This window comes from Amblyomma maculatum, chromosome 1, assembly GCF_055883805.1.
Source record: "Amblyomma maculatum isolate TAMU_Amacu chromosome 1, ASM5588380v1, whole genome shotgun sequence".
In the NCBI taxonomy this organism is placed as follows: Eukaryota; Metazoa; Arthropoda; class Arachnida; order Ixodida; family Ixodidae; genus Amblyomma; species Amblyomma maculatum.
Window position 1 is genome coordinate 37,175,958 of NC_139344.1, and position 17,032 is coordinate 37,192,989.

The 17,032-nt window shown below is 47.6% G+C and overlaps 1 protein-coding gene across 2 annotated transcripts in view; it reads left to right on the forward strand.

Annotated features, from left to right (window-relative positions):
* LOC146202134 (uncharacterized) overlaps nt 1-17,032 on the forward strand; it is a 711,309-nt gene that overhangs the window by 683,202 nt on the left and 11,075 nt on the right. For both annotated transcript variants that reach the window (XM_084587972.1, XM_084587973.1), the window contains 6 exons: nt 10,781-10,960; nt 12,676-12,816; nt 13,601-13,667; nt 14,671-14,762; nt 15,217-15,314; nt 15,988-16,105. In XM_084587972.1, coding sequence (XP_084444098.1) covers nt 10,781-10,960; nt 12,676-12,816; nt 13,601-13,667; nt 14,671-14,762; nt 15,217-15,314; nt 15,988-16,105 — 696 coding nt within the window. The remainder of the gene's footprint in view (nt 1-10,780; nt 10,961-12,675; nt 12,817-13,600; nt 13,668-14,670; nt 14,763-15,216; nt 15,315-15,987; nt 16,106-17,032) is intronic.

Here is a 17,032-nt window from a genome sequence, read left to right on the forward strand (position 1 = left end):
TGGAGACCAGAGAAGACTTCATTATTTCCTCACTAGTTCCGGCCTTCCCGCCGGCCGCTCCTTGCGGCGAGGTAGCGGCGGCATCGTGCTTCGCTTTGTGTGCGCTCGAGTAGCGGCGATGCTTTATGCCAGCCGGTCTCTCTGGGACGATTGGTTTTAGGGCTAACTAGAAAGTATGCGCGAAGATGGATACCGCTCTGCTGACACTAGTCTGGCTGCAGCGCGCGATCCCGTCACGAACCACGGCCGCCTTGGCGCTTTCGTTAATGGCCATTTGTCCCAAGTGGCAGCCAGGCACCGCCGTCACGCCTCTGTTTGCCGAGCTTTCGCCACTCTGTTTGCTTTGCTCTGCGCCGTACCGGGAGTAAGTTACACCTCATCTCTTCATCCTCATATGTAAGTATGTATGTATGTATGTATGTATGTATGTATGTATGTATGTATGTATGTATGTATGTATGTATGTATGTATGTATGTATGTATGTATGTATGTATGTATGTATGTATGTATGTATGTATGTATGTATGTATGTATGTATGTATGTATGTATGTATGTATGTATGTATGTATGTATGTATGTATCGCGCATGCACACACACACACACACACACACACACACACACACACACACACACACACACACACACACACACACACACACACACACACACACACACACACACACACACACACACACACACACACACACACACACACACACACACACACACACGTGTGTTGGTATCTTTTTCCCGGCACTGTTGTCTATCTCCTCGTGTGTTGGCCACTGATTAGCATATTAGCATGATTTGGCTGCTGTATTCTCACAGGGAAAAAAAAAATAAAACTGGACGCCGATATGGTACTTGCATATTTTCGTTCCGTTCCATTTTCCCCTTAGTTCAAGCGACTCCATGCACAACCCTGTTTCTCTTCGGCATTGGTGATTGCGAGGGTATGCAGCTTTGCTTGAACTAATATAAGAATGGCCACCCCGCCGGGGTGGCGCAGTGGTTACGGCGCTCGACTACTGTTCCCAAGGACGCGGGATCGGATCCCGGCCTCGGCGGCCGCTTTTCGGTGGAGGCGAAAAGCAAGGCGCCCGTGTGCTGTGCGATGTCAGTGCACGTTAAAGAACCCCAGGTGGTCGAAATTTCCGGAGTCCTCCACTACGGCGTCTCTCATAGCCTGAGTTGCTTTGGGACGTTAAACCCCACAAACCAATAAGAATGGCCGCGGGGTTACAGCATTTCAAGGGGATAAAAACTTTTTCCGAAATAATAATAAACAGGACGATTTTATACTTGAGCACTCGACTGATCTGATTGAATGACCCCGGTGTTATTATAAACGCAGGCTATCTGGAACTTTGTACTGGATTCCTTGCAGTGACGGCCGCATACGTCATCTACGCCGCGTGAGCTGACGCAGACTTTTGTGTTAAGCTGCTTACTTGCGTTTTCGGTAATTAGCGGCACAGCCATATTAGCATGCGTGGGGCATCAACTAATCGTTGATCTCCGTCCGATTTCTTACCCAGAAGGAGGACATAGGCTATTTCTCTTATAACAGTTTTCACTGCGGACTTGCACGGGCCAGAACAGCTTATCCGTGCGGTGCATACATGTATCCCAATCCAGCAGAAAGGTCCACACTTTCTTGCCAGGGCGTGCGTACTCCATTCGCCTTCTTGTTTCAGCGCTGACTTCTTTTTTTACGACCTCCACGAGAGAGGTGCCCCTGAAAACTAAGCGCTTTTTCTGTGAAAGACACCGCGAACACTCTCCGGCAGTGCCCAGCCTTGGCGTCATCGCGAGGAACAAACAATTGAGAGGTGCCCCTGAAAACTAAGCGCTTTTTCTGTGAAAGACACCGCGAACACTCTCCGGCAGTGCCCAGCCTTGGCGTCATCGCGAGGAACAAACAATTGAGTCTTTCCCTGCCCTCGGTCGACGTTTATTGCCCCCGACGTCGCGACAGAGCAGCCCTTCACCTCGCTACGGAACAGTGGGTGGTCGTCTGCGGCCCAAGGACCGCGCGAAAGGAGTTACGCCACGGCAGTCAGTCTCTGGCGCAGTAATTACGAGACAAGATGGAACCGTTACTCGCCCCTGACATCGGGGCTAAGAACCCCCCTGCTACATAAGGTGTGGCAAGACCCAATTTTAGGAGGCGCGCCGGCCGTCTCCGCGCTTTTGGCGCCGTGTCACTCATCGGTTGTCTCGCTCACGAGCGAGCTCTTCGCTGAGTCACTGCGGCCCCCCTGCCGGCGCCGTCGAAAGGCGCGCTGCCCATCTTTGCGCGGTTCTCGCGGGGCGGCCATTGACCACGCATTGCGTTCCTGGCGTTTTCGCCGAATGAAATCAGCGCTGTCGACGCATTTCGTTCTCTCTGTGCCTCTTTTGCCGCGTGGTTTGTCATTCCGCAACTTCCCATGTTTATGAGCGTTCTCTTATTTGCAGGTTTCTTATTTCTAACACGTACCAAGCAGTTCACGTAAACGCGTGCTGTAATGAAAAGAAAGAAACGGTGGTGACGGGTAAACTATGAGTCATTTGTTGAGAGCGCTCCAGCATACTCCCGTCGCGCTATTTTGAACAAGAATCGCGATTGGGGGATTGATGCGTTGAGGACGGTCGAATTTGGAGGGCGCCACTGCGCCGCTCGGAACTGGAGTACTAAGTCGTCTTTCGTTTGGAAACAAAAGTAGGTCACGAGGTACAGTCTCGGTCAAAAGTCCTGCCGCCAAATGATTTTCGTCTCAGATGGAATCGATAAATCTGCGGCGATAAAGTGGGATATGAGAGAGCTCTTTCATTTCATATATTATTACTTATTACCCTCCTTGCAAACTGCCATTATGAAGGTGAGGATAACGCAATAAACAAAAACAAGAAATGGAGCTGCAAAAAGGAAATGCGATGCAGTTGCCGTAGCTGCATGCTGTTGCTGCTGCCGATGATTATGTAATGTCACGTGTTATCATTCCACCAAACGCGCTTCTGCGACATTCCCGAGTGAGTATAGATGGTGTGATGAAGCAGACCGGTATAATTCACTCACTGACGTCGACATTCTTAAGTTACATGCAGGAAATTCCACGAGTGTGACGATCACTGTTGCGCTGGAGTTACCCTTTTCCGTTCAAGGCAGGCCCAGCCTTTACTCAGAGAAGGTGCTTTTGCGACGCCTTTTCGGCCACTGTTGACGGTCACGGGGGTTTCATGACCAATGGATGCAGGATTTATCTATCCATAGGTGATCCTGGAATACACTCGGGATTTTCGGCAGCTGTACACGTTAGCAACTACTAGGGAACATTTTGCCGTTGCGAGAGAAGCTCTATCGCGCTCTTCTCCCTTTTTTAGCTCGAGCAGAGAAAGTTGTGAGCCTCGATCGTCACGTTAGTAGCCAGCTGGCTCAGTTAGTGCGGGATGCACTTGCATAGCACCGAGAACAAGTTTTCTTCGCTCTCTTTTCCAACCACATGTCACACGCAGTTTCGCACCCTGTTCGCGCTTTGCACGAACATTTGGCTAGACTCAACACGAGTATATTATATCTCTCTTAAGTATAGACTGTGTACTGATGTACGTCTGCCTTTTTTTTTTTCTTCCTCTGCGCTGCTGAATTGTGGGACGTGCGAAGTCAGTATACCTGTCATGCTTCCGCCTAGTGTCAACAGTAGACTGCTTAAGTTCACGGGGCACGGACTCCTAAAGCGCAGCATTTTTCGCCAGCCTGAGTTTTGAGCTTGGAGCCAAGAGATGCACTCTGCTCTATGCTCACTTTTCACCTCGCAAGTGCCAGGAGGTTGCGCGCCAGAATGCGGCAGTTTCGTCAGCGTTCTCGTATTCCTGTTGCAGCTCGCAAGGTCGAAGTCATTTTCCTTGAAAAGGGGGAAGAGGGGTAGGGGGAGGATTAAGAGAAAAACTCTCAGCCTGAGCACACCCGGGCTCCCCTGCTACACCGCAATCTTTGCTAGTATGGGAATTAAGCTTCGTAAGGATGCGGCATTTTTCCACTGGAGGCGTGCATGTGTTCGGTTGCAGGGGCGGATTTGTGGCAGATTCTATAGAGGAAGATGTCGACTTGCCCTATGACTTTTTTTGGACTTTCTTCGATGAAACAACGAGGTTTCTTATGGTTTTCTCCAGGAGAATTTCTGACTGATAGATGAGGGTTTGACATTTGAATGTTTATCTGTAAGCGACAGATTTCTGCGGGTGATGGCAGTTTGTCTTTTACGATTCCGTACCACTAGCGGTCTCCAAAACGGCCCAGGGGCGACCTTAGCACTGCACTGCAGAGTAACCCACAGCGCTGCGCGAAAACAACTGTTTATTTATTTATTTTTTTGCTTACCGGAAAGTCTATCATGCGGAGGTCACTTCGAACAATCATTTTCGACATGGAAACCAGGGGCATAGTTGGGGGACGTGGTTCAGTGTCAGAGCGTCCCCCCCCCCCCCCCCCCCCCCCCCCACTCCTTTCGGCCTTTCTGCCATGCCAATCACACAACGCATCGAAATATTAAAATAAATAAAAAATAAAAAATAAAAGACTGTAGGTTTATTGACAAAATGGCTCCTGTTCTAAATACCACATAGCACCTGTTGCATTCGTCAGCGCGATGTTCCACGTCACTGGGATCTGGGCCAGCTCGGCGACAGTGCCGCGCAGCGATGTTTAATTTCAGAGCCGCAGGTGCGGTGCATGCCTTACTCGCTCCTCGGACTCCGGATTGCCGGAATCTCTGGCTAGAGCAGATGTCTGTTTTTGACGCAACTTGCGCTGCCCATACGACGACCCCGGGTGTCCCGCGCAGCGGCAACAGCGATCAGACATCTGTCCCGACGGCAGGGCCGTGCGTCCGCAGCGGTGTGCGCCTTTGTAGGCTAGTACGTCGGACGAGCGGCGGATGCAACGAAACCGATTTCTACGGGACCCAAGCCGTGCGTCCGGCACAGGTGCAGGTGACGCCGACCACTAGACTCGAATGCTGGGGATTTGGAATGCGTATGTGTGGAATCGGGATTCGTGCGGCGCTTTAGGTGCGAGGAAGAACTATGCTAGAGACTGTTGGTCCCGCCGCGCGGCGGAAACTTCGACCCTGATTGCCGCAGCTAGATGTTCTTTGTTTAACGAGGATGCTTGATTGTCTGGAGCGGGTAATTTGGGTCAGAGAAAGAACGAGATGGAATAAACGATCGGGACTCCGAGGAATTCTGCATGGTAAGCGTTGGGACGGAGACAGCTAGTGACAACGCCTCCGGATAAGCACCTAAGCAAGCTGAAAATGTTTTTCTCCCTTCGCTCGTCATTGAGGTCTGCATAGGACTCGCAGCCACCTCGATAAAAGCGTCACTGTATTGTTGTCTTTTTTTTTTTTTTTTACTTCGACGGGGCCGTACCATCGCGGCTTTTTATTCCCATGTGAGTGGCGTGTGCACAGTTGTCTCCACGGCGCGTGCCCTCACGATAGGAAAAATGAGTGAATCGTGTCCACACCAGGACCCGAGCCACCATCTCCCCGTGTCCTAGTTGATCACGCTAACCTCTACTCTACGCCGATCCTACCTGAGAAGCAGTCCTCAATTCTGCTTGCCCAGCTTAAAGGGCCATGGTCCACCCTTTGGCCGAAAATATTTTTTCCCCGTTGACTGTGAGGCTTCGCACCCGGAACGCAAGGGCGCAAACATTTTTTTTTTTTTAAACTAGCCACCCTTCACACGCCAGTCATAGAGACGAATCAGTGGATGTAGTCTTGGATATTGATGCCATCGTCCAGGATCGGCGGCCGGCGTAGTGAGCAGGGAACCTGGCTTTCGAATGGAAGGATGAGAGAGCTTTGATATGTACTTTTGCTGCTTACCGGCGCGCGCATCGCGTAGTAGTTTGCAGATACTTTCTCCGATACCTCGTCGAAGCATTGGGCTTGTTTGTTTTAAATGTCATACCTTGGACAGTGGCCATTTAAGGTCACCGGAGATCGCTGAGGGAAAGGACAACCAGCAGCAGTTACTAAACAAATAAAAACGCAAAGAATAAGGAAGGAAAGAAAATAAATATGAAAGAAAGAAGAGTAAAAAAGAAACAATATAAACAAAAATGAAAAAGGTTTAAAAAAACTGATAAAAACAAGTTAAAGTAAGTAGGTAAAGTGAAGGTAAATGTGCAGAGTCGGAAAAAGCAACGGAACGCAAAACGAAGTCAAAGCGAAACTGGACACAGAACTCGCACGGTCGTTTATTTTATGCTTACATAGATAAAAGTAGCCGGCATAAAACCAAGTCGTACTAACGTGCGCGCATGGCCATAGGAGTAGCCTGACTCGGAATCCAAGGGTATCGGAGAGTTTGATTCCCATCTCAGCCTCCCACTGAAAGCATCTGTCTGCATGACCATGACGTGTTGTCGCGTGACGTCACACAACCTGCCCACCAATCGGTGTCCGGTCATGTCACCTGTCGACTACCACCTGCCAGAAGCATGCTCGTGATTTTTCGCTCACAATTCGCCACAACGCTGAGGTTGAATTTTCTGGGGAAGGTGAACTTTAACGGTATTGCGTTAAATATTGCTTGCCTTGCATCAGCGTTCTGTACATTTTGATCGCTTGCCAATGGCAAGAAACGACAGGGAAGCCCTTCGCGAACTTATCCGAAGCATCGTGCGCGAAGAGCTGCAAAAGCTGTCCTCTCTCGAACAACATCCACGTGTTGGGGGCATCTCGGATATTGTGCGCCAAGAGCTCCGCCAAGCAGTGCCATCAGTATCGTCACCCTAGCCGCCTGCGCCACAGATCATGACGTACAGCGACGTGTTGCGTACCCCTGCGCCTGAACCATCGGCACCCTGCAACCCTGCTCCGCCCGCTCGTCCTCCACCCCAATATCCAGTTTCGACTGGTGTGCCTGAAGCTCGACCACCCGTTCGCAAAGCACACGCGTGGCGAACGCCGAACAATCTGCCTTTGTGCTTTCACTGCGGCGAAGCCGCGGTCACGTTCTGCGCCACTGCCCGTACCGTCGGATGGGCTTGCGCGGATTTTCCCCGGATGCCCCTCGGCCGTGCTATCGCGAACGACCTCGGGACATCGACCAATACCTCAGCGACCACGTCCCACCTGCGTCCCTCCAGCGACGCCAGTCCAGGTCACCACCGCCGAGACAGTTTTCCACCAGCCGCCGTTCTTCCTTCAGGCAGTCTCCCAAGCTCGCCACATGAAGGCGCCAGTAAGATAACATTGCGGCAATATATAGTTTTTTCCTTCGTGAACAGCGTATATTTTCCCCCGCGCATCCCTTCTGTGTCATTAAAATTAAAATTCTATTAGCTACTCGTAGTAGGCTGCAGTGAAGAAACATATTTGTTTTTATGGGACGAAAAAAAAAAAAACAATAGGCATACCACCCTGAAATCACCCATTCTTTCGCCACATGAAATGGCCTTAGATGTGATGATGAACATTTGAGATACGCGCCTCTTTCATACCCAGAAATTCTGGAGAAACAGAATCGTTCCCTAGTGAACGCATTTGTGTGTGTGTGTGTGTGTGTGTGTGTGTGTGTGTGTGTGTGTGTGTGTGTGTGTGTGTGTGTGTGTGTGTGTGTGTGTGTGTGTGTGTGTGTGTGTGTGTGTGTGTGTGTGTGTGTGTGTGTGTGTGTGTGTGTGTGTGTGTGTGTGTGTGCGTGTGTGTGTGTGTGAGAGAGAGAGAGAGAGAGAGAGAGAGAGAGAGAGAGAGAGAGAATCCGGGTCAGGCTGTATAGTTTTCCATGACGCAACCTTAGGCCTAACCCAGCTGGCCTCGACCTCCGGCTCGTTGCGCCCAGGCACCTATGTACAGCTGCCATCAGACAACTGCGTGATCTCCCCACTGTATGGTCATCTGGGTGCCACTCGTACGCCACCGATTATTTTGGCCGCCTTCCTGTATTGCTCTTTAGGCTGCTACGTTGGTACCTGCGGCCGGTGTCAACGCTGGAAGTACCATACCACTATCTCAGCGGTCCTAGACCCCACCCTTTGACGTCCCTCTCGAACCGTTCTACTGTGTCGGCTTATATTTCCTAGGTCCGTTTCCCGAGTCCACCGTCAGGTACTTAGTTGTCACATGCTGTGCTATCCACTACGCAAACACGCAGACATTTCCTGCCAGTACTGCTACCGCTGTCACTGACTTTCTTCTCAACTATCTCATCTTACATCATAGTTCTCCAACTTCTTACCGACCGCGGTTGCTGCTTTCTCTCCAAAGTTGTCGACGATGTTTTCTGTTGCTGCTCCACTCTAAACGTAATCTGACCACCACCAGTCATCTTCATTAAACGGCCTTGCCAAGTTTTCTGTTACGTACAATATATCTGCACATCATCTCCCGGGACGCTTGTAGTTTAAAAACACGCCTAATAGGTTTTCATGGCAGTCTTAGCGACTGAGTGCGAGACAAACTTCAATACCAAGATTTTGTTGCGCAAGTTTAAAACATTCCCATCAGTATATCTGTAACAGTATCTTGCAATATTCAACAGTTGTCTTGAGTATTGTCCAAGAAAGCTGGACTTGTGTAAAAGAAGAGAGGACTGGAATGGATAAGTACAGGTTTTGGATTCGAAAATTATCGTCTCATGGTGCTAACGCTACTGCACAGATAGCAAAACGCATTATATCTTGAGCCCAACTACAAGGTGCATTAAAGCTCAGCACCCCCCTCCCCTTCCCTGAGGCGTCTTCAGTGTACACTTCATTTTCCCCATTGCTTCTTGTACAGGGTCGTCCACTTCTAGCTAGAACACGGTCACTGCTTTTAAAGCAACATTGTATCTGACGCAGGCAGGTATCGATGCAAAGCGATGCAAGCACACAGAGACACGGATGTGCTGCTTCACATGGCCAGCCACTTTAGATTACTGCATGGCCGGGTCGGGTGCAATGACACCTTGAAAGCAGTGACCGTGTTCTAGCTAGAAGTGGACGAGGCTGTACAATGTGAACGCAATTAGTCCCGAAGGAGTGTGACGCCATCTACACTCACAGGATAGAAGCCATCTCGTGTTCTTGCACGGCCGGTCTCGAGGGAGAGCGTGCTCCAAAGAGCGCGCGCTCTCTCTCGAGACCGCCGTGGTTCTTGCCGTGGAGGCTCGCCCGTTGGACCACGAAACCCACGAAGCTTTTCAGGTCCTTAGCGCCCTCTCTGGAACATTGCAAATACTGCACGTGCGCGCGCTCCTCTGTCTGGCCGCGGAGCGGCGAACGCGACCATCACATCAGTCGCGCGGGACACTTGCATCGCTGTCTTGCTGGCATTACTGCTGTATTCGATTGACCTTATAAAACTGGTCGGAGCGTGACGCATTTCAGTGGAGTTGATAGTTCTTTGACTTGGTATTTTTTTCGAAACTAATTCGAAATGAGTTCGCTAACGCATTGCTTTGCTTTCACGATATTCGTATCGCCGTGTCATGGGGCCGGAAAAATAAATGGCAACACGGATACGGTTGTTTCCTAATCTGTCTGCTTGTCTTGCTTTCATTAGAAGCGGGAAGTCGTGCAGGTATCCTCATTCAGAAGGAATACAGGAATGCGTATACTACGCCTCAAATGGAAAATGCTTTCGGGGAAATATCTCGTACACCAACTGGTATGCGCCGTGCCTGAAGGAGGTGTAATGAAACAGTTGAACCATTCTTCAGAATAAAGTGGTTTAGTTAGAACTGCGAACTAGGCTACGCAGACAGTGCAGAAGTTTTGGGCATTAATTGAGAGAAGAAACAGTAACAAAATAAAATCGGCAAGGATGACTAAATCACATTACTGCAATTAATAAAGAAGCTATGTGTGACGTCGCATGTGAGATCAAATCGGGCTGCATGTCGCCGCAGCAATTCCTAAAGAGCCGCTAATGACAAATTCAGGTCGGTTTGTATCGATAGAGTTCCGCGTTTTAATCACAAAGAGACAACTTTGGCTGAAAAAGTAGCTTTTCTGGGCTACAAAACGCTGAAAAGCAGAAGATAGTCGTTGCCATCACCGGTCGATTCAGCCAGTAAATTTATTGCGCCGATAAATATTTTTGGGTACGGATTCCAGAGGCAATGTTACACTGCTATACACGTCAAAACGGTGGCAACCCTACTTTCTCAGCAAGGACGCTGCGAATTCGAATCGACTGGCAGATATACTTTTTAATTCCCAGGAATAAATGCGTGTTTTACTGCCGTACGGACTTGCAATGTGGCCGTAGGGGGGAAAATAATCGATTTTTACTGATAACGATTTCTGGTTTTAACGTCCCAAAGGGACTCAGGCTGTGAGAGACGCCATAGTGCACGAAGACGCCGGAAATTTCGACCACCTGGGGTTCTTTAACGTGCACTGACATCGCACAGCACACAGGCGCCTTGCTTTTCGCCTCCATCGAAAACCGAGTGAGGCAAGCAAATGTGAGCATTAAAAAAAAAAAAAAGAAAGAAAAAATTTTTTCAAGTTGCATAGCCGAAGGAGCTGTACAGTGGGTTGGGGTGTCATCCACATGTATACGTCTCCAATACAAAAGTCGTGTTTGTTGCAATAGTTATATTTGTATCTTAAGTGTAAAATATGTCTATGCTTTGATTGGGCATCTCACGTTGTCCATTTCTACTCTAAGGCCAATCAGGTCGGTCAACTAATTTCGGTGGCGGGTGCTTCCGGACTCATTTGAGCACTGGCGAATGCGCGTGCCCTCGGCATATAGATCCGTTGTGTGAGCTCTCTGGACGGTTTTCGCTGTGCAGACGTTGCTGCGCATCTGGGACTGCTTCCTGCTTGAGGGCCCCAAGGTTTTGTTCCGGTTCTCGTTGGCCATCCTCAAGATGCACGAGGAAGTGCTGCTCACCAAGCAGGACACGGTATCCATCATGCGACAGCTCAAGGCCATCGCCCGGCTATGCTACGACGTGGACACGCTCATCAAGGTGACCGTCAAACAGCGCTGGCCCCCGTGGCTCATGAATTTCGACTTGCACTCGCACCAGTTGTTTCACTGAACGGGTAGCACAGACCGTTGCGGTGATAAGACCCGCCGCGTATCTCAGAGGCGAAAATAGTGAATGCGTGCGCCTGAAAAAATATTGTCCCATATGGTATATTATCGCCAAACATTAATGCTGCGCTTTGTATTCTTCGGTACGAAAATTAATTAAGGAAAGGATAATTTCGCAGTCCTGCTCTGCCCCCTCCAGTGTAAAGGGCAGATATAGACTATGCCGGCTTTTTTTTTTTTTTTTTTTTTAGAAGGTCCAAAATTTTAAGACGAAGGTCACTCGCTTAATAGTTATTTTAGCTCTGGGTATATACTGGGGGGCTGCGGTAGTCATTAAGCAAAATACAAAGTGCTTCATTTAGTTCACTAATTAGCTAAATACGCTAATTAACTGTCTAAATTTTCATTTTAGGGGGTATTTCGTATGTGCAGAATTGGAGCTCGTCCTCTAAATAGTACAGCCGTGAAAAAAAAAAAGTTTCATAAAAAAATTGTAGCGCGCGTTATAAGGCCCACAAATGTCACCCTGATAGGCAGTTTCACAGAGTAGCGCAGCGCCTGTGACGTAGATCGCCCCATCCAGACATTTCGTCACTCTGCTCGCATCACCTGAGAGACAGACTGACGCTGTGCGGTTCGTTGTCAATTTCATTCGACCGTGGCCTCCATGATAGCCGCCGCGTCGGTACCCAACGCGCAAAGTCATTGCGCTTACTGTCCTCCGCCAGACGCGCCACTGAGGCTGTGTTAATAGGTGAAACCGCCTATCAGGATCACATTTGTGGGCCCTCGCTTCGCATTTTTTTTGTTTTTCAAGGAAATCCTTTTTTCGCGGCCATACTATTTGGAGGCCAAGCTCCAGTTCTGCAAATACAATATACCCCTAAAAGGAAAATTGGAAATGTTAATTAATGTATTTATTTTATTATAAAACTAATTAAATCCTTCTGGTTCTTACTTGGTGTCCGCCGTAGCCCCTGAAAGAGTCCCAGTGCTGAAATTAATATAAAGTCAGTTACCTTACTTAAAAATTTTGGACCATTAAAAAAAAAAGAAAAAAAAAAGACATCCGGTATTTCGATTCTTAACATACCCGGTGGCTTTATGATTGTCAGGGGCTTCTGAGAGCTCCTGCAACTATTTACACTGTTTGAGTGCCTGCACTGGAGTTCACCACCTTCCGTTTACGGTAAGGCTGCAGCTCCTCTGTATATTCGCTCTGCGCATCATCGCCAAAGAACATTTTAGGAGACAACATGGTGGCGCGCATCATTGGCCGAGTATAGAGCGTGGGTTACTGGCCCAAGCAGTGCAAAATGGGCTCCTGAATTGAAGAATTAATTTTTTTTTCTTCTGCACTTGAAAAAGAAAAGACATTTCCGAGAATATTAGTCTGGCGTAAAACTACTTGGGGAAAGAAGTGCACGCATACATGGCATAAAAAGTGATTGTTGGCTGCATGCTAATCGTTCTATATTGTCTGTACATGAGCACGTTTCGCCGGGATTGGTCTCGTCTTCTCTGCAGCAAGCCTGGACCGACAAGGGATCGAGAAAAGGCTCAAGGACAGAGCGGCGGCAGCAGCTTTGACAAAAGCGGTTCCCGGCTCCGTTAAATTGATTTATTTTCTTTTTACCCTTGTCACAGGTAGCGTTTGAAGATCTGGAGCCTTTTCCGCGCCGACAGGACATCGCCGCAAAGCAGGCCTGCTTTCAGAAGATTCTCAGGGAACAGTCCAAGAAGCGAGAGCAAGAGAAGCACTGCGTTTTGTCTAGAGACAACACAGTGGTGAGAGTCTGTCATGCTTTTTTTGTTTGCTTTCTTTTGCTTTTCATATAACCGACAGCAGTCGGAGTGCGAACTTGTAATATTCAGGATATAGCGAAGTTGCCGTACTAGAGTAAGCATCGTTCGTTTGCAAATTGCCCTGACAGGTTGTTTTCTGGAAAGGAACGGGATTGAATTTCTTCCTATTTGCCGCTGCTCTTCAAACTGGCGATGCTATCGGCTCAAATTGACAAACTTAGGTGAACTCGGGGTTCGAGTCCCAGGTTCTGTCACCCCTAAATTAATTCACTAGCTGAATGGCTTAGTTGTGGATTCTTCATTTCAGGAACGCAGCGGTTCCTTTTGTGTGTATCAGTGACACTGATTTTAGCGTCCTCGGTAGGCACTCGATCTTTCAAAAGTGCGTGCACAGGATTTGAAGGGGTTGCTGTAGCAATCTGTGGTAACGGTCAATCAAAGGTCGGCGTGGAAATTTTATTACGATGATAATGAAGCTTGGAAGGTACTGGCGCATGAGTTCGCAGCTGTTTTCAATGTCTTTTCGTTTTTGATAAAGCGCAGGACAAAGCGCTAGTGTTATTTTTTCTCGCTGTGGCATGATCAATTAATAACTATACAGGAAAAAGGCGCGTTTAAATAGAAGCTATAAACTACTGCCAACGTTACATATGGATCAATTTTGTTTGGTTGAGTATGTATCTGGCTTACTTTGCAGAAGATACTTTAAATCATGTCAGTCGCTCTTTTTTCCCTCACTAATGCAGCGTTTCTTCTTTGTCGATAGGCTACTGATGGAAGCTGCTACGGCGATAATGCACTGATTATCGAATGCGCAGCAGCGTGTGACTCAGGTAGGAGCTCATATGTTTTTATCTTCAGGCTGTTTGCAGCAGAAATGGTGGAACGAGGGCACAGAAAGGAACCAACATTCATATGTAGACGAAGCTGCCGTTCGTTTTCTGCGTTCTCGTTCTATTTCTGCTGCAATCTTCCGGAAGTACGAACCAACTAGCTCAGTTGACCACAATATTAGTGTTTTCAACCTTTTAGTGCGTGTTGGCGCAACACATGACACAGCTTGTTACTTGAAAATATCACTTGACCCTCTCGAAACAAACGTTTTAAGCGGGACCGTGAAATTTTTCACCTTTATTTCCAATTTCATTGAATACGTTCGGGACAGCAGTAGAGAGGTCTTATAGAGATAATACAGAAGGTGGGTATTTTTCAGTACTCTGACTGAAATTGATGTTTTCGTTCATCGATGGGGCAATCTAAACATCCCCTGCCATTCCTTTGACGAGAATTGCACAGCCACTATAGTATATGAGTTGGGAATATTATCTCTCTCATAGTTGCCGCTTGCGATTACATTTTGCAGTCGCGAGATGGTTTCAGGTTCGAGCTTAAGCACTGAAAGTAGATGACAGTAGTTCTTCAACGTGTACAATGTTACATACGCATTTGCCTTCGGCAGGCTCTACAGAATTGAAGATAATTGTCTGTATGCCGCCTGTCATTAAATGAGCTACTCGTCCGCTGTTGTTTTGTTTTTATAGCGCCACCTTTGGGTCAGATACTCCGAGACCTCGCCGTCATCTTCCACATGAAATGATGTCATCTCACAATAAGGTCACGTGGCCCACTGAACACACTATGCAACATGGTCACCTAAACAGCTGATCACTTCATTCTTGAGACGTATCCTCACTTCGGAACACTTTTCAAGTCCACTTTCTCCGCCCTTCCTCTTCCTCGCTCTCTATCTATTCCTTAACAGCTGATGCTGAAGCTAGTGAAGCTCAATTATTATTTTTTTTTTTTTGCAATAATATGATTGTATGGCTGTTACAGAAACGATATGGGTGTGTCATGCAAGTTCGAACTTGACCCGACTGTCCCGGGTGAACTGTGAGGACAGCGTCATGTACCGGTTGAAAATTGAGGTAAGGGCACGTGTGCGCTTGTTAAGGTGTATATCTGTGAAACATAAAGCGTGACTGCTATACGTGTGTTCCCTGCCTATCGCTTAGGAGTTGTATTGCAAATTTAATGTTGCACAGATGCTACAGCGCGAATTAGTATCGCCTAATTAGTACACTACCCTGCAAAATGAATATTAATACACGGAACTTGTTCCAAGTTGGTGGACTAAACGTTAGCTGTTATGTGTTGCAGGCTTCATCTTGGAACAGCGAGCGGTCGTGTTTTTGCGTTGGTGTCACGGAGCTTGTTGTATACTGGCATATTTGTTTGCATATACTAATCATATTCACTGAGGGACTGGTAAATTAAGAAGCTGGCGCATGCCAGTTGTTGGTGAATAGCCGTACTGCGATTATACCTCCCGTCTCGACAGGCATACTCTGCTCTTTTGCGAGGAACCTACTGTTATTGCAGATCGAGGCCCGTGTGATATGCATGCACGCCCTGGGCAACGACGTGATGCTGCTGGGAACCCTGTCCCACTTCGTGCACGCCTACAGCACACGCACCAGGTGGGCATTGGGGGCAAGCTGTTCGCGCACATCGCTCCCTGTGGGAGCTCCACAAGGCAAAGACGACAGAAAAAAGATATATAGAAATATATTTATTAATGAACATTTAGTTGGCAGGACTTTTCTCGGAGATTATGAATGAAGAGACCAAAGTGTAAAAAAAAAAATGAATAAAGGAAAGAGATGAAGCAAAAGGGGAATATGTGTAATACAGTACTTCTATGCCAGCGGCGGCCGTACATCTGGGGTGCCAAAGTGCAGAGTTGTTAAAAAAAAAACAAATACAAGTGGGACCATTATCAGCACTTAAATCACCATCTTTCTGTGTGTTGATGCATGCTATAGACATCTGAAATCATTGATCAATTTTTGCGATTATAAATGCAATTTTGATATTTAACTTTGTCGCGAAATTACTCAGTTCGTCAACACAGCGCGCTTACGAGCCCACATAGTAAAGCATTCATCTGCATATCATCTGCATATCATTAGCATTGATTGACCTTTAGTTGTTTTTAGACCACTATGCGTCACCTGCAGTCTAGTGCTGAAAAATACCTGTACTTGTGATATGTCTGTGCTGAGTCCGTATCTGGCGTCGCGTATAGATCTTCCTTATTTACACAATTCTGCGCATGATACGCTTTCACTCGTCGTTTTCGTCATGCGTTAGGGAGATGAAATGGGAGGCGCAGTTGAACGAGTCGGTCCTGAGTCTCTGCTCCTACGAAGAAGATGACCAGTGTCAGGTGTTCGCAGGCCTAGCAGACGGCACCATGGCCATTATCGAGGTACGTTGCTTCCACATCCTCACTAGCACGACTCGCGACCCAGTAACTGGGGCACTTCTCGTCGCCGCCATTGGGTTTGGATGCAGTGTTACATTTCTGTAGGCTGTGCATGCGCGGAACTTTGAGTGGAAGTGTCTTGCCTATTCTTAGAATTTTCATTCTGAGGCTGTTGCTGAGTCCCCAGACCGGCGCTTGGCATGTGACAAACATCATGTGCGCTCTAATCTGGCTTATGTGGCTGATGCTCCTTATTAGCTTTACACTGAAGAATGTGCGTGAGCTAGAAGAGGTGTCTTAGAAAAATATTTCGGATTTATTCTTTGCAGGACAACGGGATACAAATTGCCCCACTTACTTAAAATGCTGGCATATGGATAACGATGGACGTACAGGTGCTGGCTTAAGTAAACGAATCACGTTATTCCGTTCTAAGTTCAATCACGTGTTTCGTATCAAAGATGCAGAAACATTGTTTGACTGTGAGGACAACCACAAACGCGAGCTACCAACGTGCGCATACCTTAACTGGTAATATCAATTCAACAACGCGTGAAAACTGTAGAAGCAATACCTTTCTTTGTTTATTTAAGCTGTTTGTGTGGTGTAACAACTCATTGATGCCCCTTATGAAATTCCACGAGAGATAATCGCTGCCCTTCGACTACGACTAGGAAGCCCACAATGGTCTGCTCGAACAATCGTCGGAACGAAGCTGTATTCTGCAAGTAGGCATGACTCCAAAAAGAAAAAAAAAATCCCTTCTATAAGGATCAGTTTCCTCTAGCCATGTTGCTGCTGTTCTAGTAGAAAATAGTGGTTGAGACGCATGTCTGGTCAACTGAACATTTTAACCGACGGAACTACTAAACCAAACATTCTGAGTTGTTTATCTTTTGATAATATGCCTCTTTTGTTTTCCATGGGCTA